Consider the following 7,450-nt stretch of genomic DNA (forward strand, 5'->3'; position numbering starts at 1 on the left):
ATTTGCTTGTAATATTTTATAATATTAACAACTATGAAGATACTACAATTTTAATCACATATAATTTGAAATTTTGAAATAAACTATTAGATATGATTATTTAATTTATTCTATTACAAGATAGTTATTTAAAACATAATATAATATGGATTAATGTTAATTTTTTTATTAAACAACATCAGTATAATTTGTATAAACTAATAATACGAAACATATAATCATTCAATTATAAAACAAGATATATATTATTTGAGAAACAAATTTCCAAAAGACCAAAAACTATCATATCAGAAGTTTTTATTAATGCTATTGGAAAAATTATTTATATTACCAATACATTAAATAGTTAATTAAATAGAAATCATAATAGATTATATTTTCAAGTTAATTAATGTTATAGAATTTAACATATTTACTTTTCATAATAATTTGTTATTAAATAACAATATAAAAACATTTCATACTAATTATTACTTTTTTATTTTTATATTAAAATGAAAAATATGTAACACATGCATCTTGATATATAATTGAGTACATTATTAACTATTAATGAGACTTATGAATACATAAATAATGCACTTAAAAGTCTATGACTTAAAAAATATTGGTCAAAGCACAATATTATATATATATATATATATTATAATTTTATTAAATGTTGCCAATTATTTGGAATTGCTTGCATATTTTTATTTATTTACTGTAACATTTATTTTGACTTTTATTTTTTAAACTAAAATCTTTTAGTCATTTATCTAGCATTTATGATTTATACATATTTTCAGATATTGTATCCAATAGTCATACTTATCAGATAAGTTATAAAAGTAAATAACTTTTCAACAGTATATTTCTTTTATTTTCCTTATCATTTATATCACTCAATCATTAACATCTAAAACACAATTTGTAATTTAACTTAAATAATAAACAAACAGTTCCTTTTCAAGTCAAATGTCTAAAAATACATAAAAAAATGTTAACATTTTGAATACAATTTCTGTTCCTTTCAATGTTCAAATTTGGAATATATTTTATTTAATTGTTATTTTTTAAACTTAATATAATATTTAATTATTCTGTATTACTTTTTAATTATTTTATATATTATATATTTATTATGATATAAAAATTAAATACAATAAAAATAAACTCTAATAATATATTTTATCAAAATAATTTTTATTATATTTATACTTTCTTAAAAATGATATAAACAACCCTTAAGAGAAATTACTGTTTAATTAATAATTTTATTTCTACCATTTTGAATTCACGCGGGTAGACTGAGATAAACTAAAAAAGAAGAGTGAAAGTCTGAAAGCTGTAAAAGCACTCCATCAATACTTATTTTTAATTTTAATTTTAATTTTCATAAATATTATATGATTGAAATAAAAGATGATGACGTGGAGCCGTGTGGACCGTCCCTTTTCTCTATTTTATGAGATGCCATTTGCTTCTTCTCCTTCTCTTTCTCTCTCTTCCATTGTGTTCTCTGTTCTGTTCTGTTCTGAGGATTCTCTCTCTTCCATTCATTCATCACCATCCCTTTAAATAGTTTCTCTATTCAAAACCATATCTTCCAACCAAAAATATTATCTTTTAAAGAATATCCACACCGTGCTTTTCGCCCTTCTCTCTTCCTCACACAAAAAAAAAAATCTTTTTTTTTGTTTTTTTTGGCATAGCCCTGAAATCTAGACACAAGCTGCAAAAAAAATCCATACCCAGAATTTTTCTCTCTGAAATATCTTGTGGGATTTTTTCTGTTTTCTCTAGTTTTTGTACTCTTTGATTCCACCTTCATAGTTGAAGCCGATAGCAAAACTGAACTTTTTTTTATATATACTAAAATATCATATATAAAGCTGTATTCCTTGGTTGTTTTGGAGGATCTGCTGAGTTTTCTCTATTCAGTGAATTGTGTTAAAGGGCTTTTGAGGATTTTCGTTGAAGTTGAGAAAGCTGAGAGATTCTGTTTTAAGTACTGTTGGCATGGCTGCTCAATTGCAAAACTGTAATCCCTCACCACTTTTACTTTGTTCTTTTGATTTATGGGTGTTATTCATGCTTTGGATTTTTCTTTTCTTTTCTTTTGGTCACCCTTTGTAAGATGAGATGAAAAAGATTGTAAAAAAGAGAGATTTTTAAATTTTCTGCTTTTAACAGCTGCAGATGAAATGATGAAGAAGCTTCATGGTGATTCTTCAGCGGCTGAACTCAATAATTCCAATACGGTAACCAATGAAAAATTTCATTTTAGCCTCATGCCTTTCTATCTGTTGTTGCATGTGATGTCTAAAGTATCACTTTAGCTTTGGATTTCAGGATCTTTATTTTTTTTAATTATTATTTTTTCTGTTCTTTGATTTGAAATGAACTGTTTCATTGGTGGTGTATGAGAGACAGAGGCAATTCATGTTTTCAATTCATCTGGATGTTGTTTGTTCAGGTTCCTTCGAAGGGTGCAAGTTCCCCATCTGATGCAAGATCATGTGTATCATCCATAGGAGATGCTTCTGGTAGTGTTAAGGATGTTGATGTGGATCATGAGTACTTGTCCACAGATCAGGGTGCTCCTTATCCTGCTGGTGGCTATTATGGTTACTACTATCCAGGTTAGTTGCTGCTGGTCAAAGATGTTCCCTCCAATGGTTCCCTATTCATTTCAATTGGTTGCAATATTTATGTGTTCACTTCTTACGGTAGAATGATCACAGGTTATGGTGGTTTCTTTGGAGAGTCAGACAACCAAGGGTATTATGTTGGTGCGGATGCCATGGATCTTCAGTACCCTGTAAGTCTCTTGAGTTGAACTGTGGTTGGTCATGCTGTTGATGTTATTGTTGAGTCTTTCTCTGTGGACTGTGGTTGACTTGGCGTAAATCTGGTCAATTCAGGCTATGCATGCATAAATATTTGAATCTGACAATAGGGTAAATTAAATCTTTTGCCTTCAAATATTCTAGCAAAACAAATTGTAGTCTCTCATGAGGGACATAAACCACATCATTTAACAGCATTTCCACTCTAATGTTTTTTTGAGAAATAATCAGACTCTCCAGGAATCATATTCTTTTAAGAAAGGGTGGACTAGAAAATAATAATAATAATATATCTATTGGCATCTTGAGAACACAGTTATTTGATTTGTCTTCTGCTTGAATGTACCCACCACCAGTTAAACAGTTTCTTCATATATAAAAAAAATAAAATCGAAATGATTAATATTTTAAACTAATACATACATTACATCTTTTTCTAAACCACGTATTTATTCAGAGCATATGAGACATTAACTGTTTTACTGAAACAATTGGATTTGTCCATGTACTATCTTTGCATTCTTACCTTAAAGTCAAGCTAACATATAGTTGATCTTTTTAATATTCATTGATGTATGATACATGTCTCAATACATATTTTTGTTCTTTCTGTTGCTTCAATTTAGGTCATGCAAGCAGATAATGGATCTTATGTCTATATCGTGCCAGGATTTCAGACTGGCTACCCTTCATACTTTCCTATAGGTACAGCTGGTGTTGAAGGACAGTATAATGTCTACCACCCTGGATCCATCTTTCAACACCCAATTGGATCACCTGGTTATTTTCCAGCTTCTCTATCATATGGAGAATTACCACCATCAACATACTCATGGGATTCTTCTCTAATCACACAAGATGGGTTACAAGGACATGGTTATAATGAACTGCCTGGTAAACCAAATGGTAGATCTAATTTGTCTTCCCACAGTCATTCTGGTGGTATTGTATCAAAGTCTTCACCCTCCTCTAACTCGGCAGAAGTGAAGGGTTCAACACCATTATTGGAGGTCTCATCAACTCATGTTAAGAGAAACCAGCCAAAACAAACAAACAAAGTAACCTTACTTTTCTTCTTGCTTTGGCTTTACCCTATCACCCTTGGAATGGATTGTTCTAATGAGCTTGTAATTTTTTTTCAGGCACCTGTTTCAGTCCTCCATTCACCTGTTGCCAAGTTTCCCACATACAATCAAGGAAAGACTGGATTCCTCTATCCAAACAACTTGCTTAGTGTAAAAACAAATACAAAGGGCTGGGTTAGTACTGATAAGTTGAAAAACAGAAACAAGGTCAATGATTCTCTTAATGAGCAGAATCAAGGTCCTAGAACAGCTAATGCAAAAGGTGCATTAGTGTCTGGTGGTAATTCTGTGAGAAACTTGGCCCTAGGTGGGAGTGGAAATGTTACCAGCAAAATCAGGACAGATCAATACAACCTTCCTGATTTTCCAACCAAATATGACCATGCACTTTTCTTTGTCATCAAATCATACAGTGAAGATGATATCCACAAGAGCATCAAATACAACGTGTGGGCAAGTACTCCTAATGGGAACAAGAGGCTGGATGGTGCATTTCAGGATGCACAGAAGAGAATGGAGGAGAAAGGATGCAAGTGCCCTGTGTTCCTTTTCTTTTCGGTACGCCATTTGGTTGTCTCAAAAACTTAAGATTCCCCGCATCCATGTTTATTTGCTTATGTGTTTTCTAAGATTGATAACTGTGTTTCTCAATATCTTACTGCTAGTTGTTTATGTTCAGGTCAATGCTAGTGGTCAATTTTGTGGAGTGGCTGAGATGACTGGTCGAGTTGATTTCAACAAAAGTATGGATTTCTGGCAACAAGATAAATGGAATGGATATTTCCCTGTCAAATGGCACATTATAAAGGATGTTCCAAATCCTCAACTACGGCACATAATACTTGAGAATAATGATCACAAGCCCGTCACAAATAGTAGAGACACACAAGAGGTCTGCATTTTGCATTTCATTGTAAACCAGCACAATCCACTGAGAAAGACTTGGTTATTTATCCTGTGTGCTTACTCATGTCATCTATGTTTTTCTTCTTTCAGGTGAACTTTCCCCAAGGTGTTGAAATACTCAACATTTTCAAGAACTATGTGGCAAGAACTTCCATATTGGATGACTTTGAGTTTTACGAAAGCCGCCAAAAGGTCTTGCAGGAGAAGAAAACAAGGCAATCTATGCCCCATACCAGTATACAGGTTTGCTTTACACTGCAGCCTTATTCTAAAATTTCACTAAATGTTTACTTTTCCTTTTTGATATGATGGACAATGGCAACTACTGATGAACGCATGTGATTGTGGGTCCACATTGTTATAATTGTGCTTGGAGTAGGAACTCTTTTGCTATATCTGATCATGCCTACTTGATAAAAGAAATTCTAAAGCCTCACAGAATAATTTGGTGTAGGGAAATTTCATCAACTAAGACCTCTTTTTAGACACTTTGGAGCATTACAATTTATTCTCAGTTCTTTATTTAACTTTTGTGTGTAATCATATTCCTTTCAAGATGCTTTCTTCTCCTTGCCAAATGCTCTATTATAGCAATTTTATGAATAAACAATATTTGCACTTACACTGTCATCTAATCACAAACTGCCATGTATCTAGAAATCGTTCTAATGATGATTTCTGACAATACAAAAACTCTTACATTGGCACAATACAGATAAGTTTGTTCATTTTTATAATAACCATCTTAAAAGTCAATTAAGATATACAGATTAGTTGACAGTATAAAATCTTTCACACTGAGTAATGTCTGTTAAAAGTTTTATTTTATTGAACTGATAAATTTGTTGACTTCTGTATTACTATTTAGAAAGTCATTTTAACAATGATTTGTGATTGATTGAAAGGCTAAAAACATATATTTGAGTGCATGTTTATTGAAGTATTTGTTATATATTTGGCAGCATGTAGATGAATTAACCACAACACTAGGGTCAGTAGAGCTATCATCATATGTGAAGAACAATGATCCCAAGGTGGTTGAGAAAGTGAAGGACTGAAGAACACATAGGCTGAGACTATTCCCGGGGACCTGCCATGTCAGCATGGTGCATTGTGGGACTGCCACGTGGGCCACAGAGTAAGAAAAGCTAATGAGTTCAAAGTTGAAGTTCTAAACAAAAAAAAGTTCTTGCTGATGATGCTTTAGAAAGGGAAAAAAGAAAAGAAAAAAAATAAATTTTGTCGGGCAAATGTTGACTTGATTCCTAATTGTACAAAACTACAAAGGAAGAAAGTCTTGGAAGATGATGGACCCGGTGATATAGGTGTTACAGGGTGCTTTGAAAAGCACTTTTCATTTACTCTTTTTTATCTTTGTTTGCACATAATAAGCTGAGTTTGGTTCTTCTTTGTTCTTGGTGTTTTCACATTTTATTCCTTCTACTTCTAGTTGCCGATTTTAACAACATAACAAATGCCACGATTGGGACATGTCACCAGCAATAATGTGTTGAAAATAATGATGCTAATTATTGGACTTGGGAACTTTCTCACACCATTCATTCTTTCCTTCTTTCAATTCTCAATATATTATTACATTCCCTCGGAATTCGCGCATTACTTTGTCATCAAATTCACTCTTCATCTCTCTTTGCACCATCAAGAATTGAGATTAAAAAAAATATGTATATCATGTTAAGAGAAGGTTTCACACAAGATAAATAATATAAAGTTTTATAAATTTATCATTTTATAATGTTGGGTTAGAGATAGTGTTTTATATTTTATATATTTAATAATAAAAACCACATTATTAATAATCTTTTAATTTTTAAATTAATATTTAATTTAATCAATATATTAATTAATTATTTTTTATTTCTAAATTTGATTACTATTTAATAATTTTATTATAGTATTGTTTATTAAATAACCATTGTGACTGACTTTTCTTATGACATAATTGCTTTTTTTTCTTAAATAAGATTTTGGTCGATTTTTTTTAATAAATCTGAATAAATTTTCTTTCAAGTAAATTAGATAGATAATTGTCAAATTATATTATACCCTAGATTTTAAAAAAATAGTCACCTAATCAATTGATGTGGAATCAACAGTCCAAAAACAGGAATCAATAACATTGAATGTACTCTTACTTTCATGGTAAAGTATACAATACACAAAACTTAGTCATTGATTCAATTATTGTTCTCAAGTAATTAAGTCCTCCTTAAAAGCTTTTAAACAAGGCATCAAAAAATACAAAATAAACAAATAATAAAACTTTAGTCTTCATCCTTTAAATTTAATTTTAATAACAATGAGAGCTACTAACAATGACAATTCTTATCAAGATAACAAAAATAAAACTCTCAATAACTATGACAGATACTAACAATCACATTGATAACATTCTTATCATCTATATATATAATAAAAAATCTATAAAAAAATAAAAATGCATTAAAATGAATAAAATAAATTTGAAGATACCCCGAAAGCATTCAATCTATATTTATAAAAAAAAAACTATAGAAAAATAAAAATATATTAAAATGAATAAAAAAATTAAAGATACTTTTTAACTACTATGAAAATATTAAGAATATGTTTTATTCTAGTAGTATA

The 7,450-nt window shown here is 30.3% G+C and overlaps 1 protein-coding gene across 4 annotated transcripts; it reads left to right on the forward strand.

Annotated features, from left to right (window-relative positions):
• The first annotated feature begins 1,471 nt into the window (after positions 1 to 1,471).
• On the forward strand, positions 1,472 to 6,233 carry LOC137834955 (YTH domain-containing protein ECT2-like). 4 transcript variants are annotated; one of them, XM_068643222.1, is made up of 9 exons: positions 1,472 to 2,023; positions 2,176 to 2,243; positions 2,459 to 2,624; positions 2,716 to 2,803; positions 3,458 to 3,889; positions 3,974 to 4,474; positions 4,596 to 4,808; positions 4,913 to 5,065; positions 5,785 to 6,233. In XM_068643222.1, exons 4-9 carry the CDS (start codon positions 2,717 to 2,719, stop codon positions 5,878 to 5,880), a joined length of 1,482 nt encoding a protein of 493 aa, XP_068499323.1. In that variant the 5' UTR covers positions 1,472 to 2,023; positions 2,176 to 2,243; positions 2,459 to 2,624; position 2,716; the 3' UTR covers positions 5,881 to 6,233. The 4 variants fall into 4 exon arrangements, with proteins under 4 accessions (XP_068499323.1, XP_068499321.1, XP_068499324.1 ...); XM_068643220.1 differs by having other exon boundaries at positions 2,727 to 2,803; XM_068643223.1 differs by having other exon boundaries at positions 1,475 to 2,023; positions 2,182 to 2,243.
• The last annotated feature ends 1,217 nt before the right edge of the window (positions 6,234 to 7,450 follow it).

The sequence above is a fragment of the Phaseolus vulgaris genome, chromosome 5 (assembly GCF_000499845.2).
Source record: "Phaseolus vulgaris cultivar G19833 chromosome 5, P. vulgaris v2.0, whole genome shotgun sequence".
Taxonomy (NCBI): domain Eukaryota; kingdom Viridiplantae; phylum Streptophyta; class Magnoliopsida; order Fabales; family Fabaceae; genus Phaseolus; species Phaseolus vulgaris.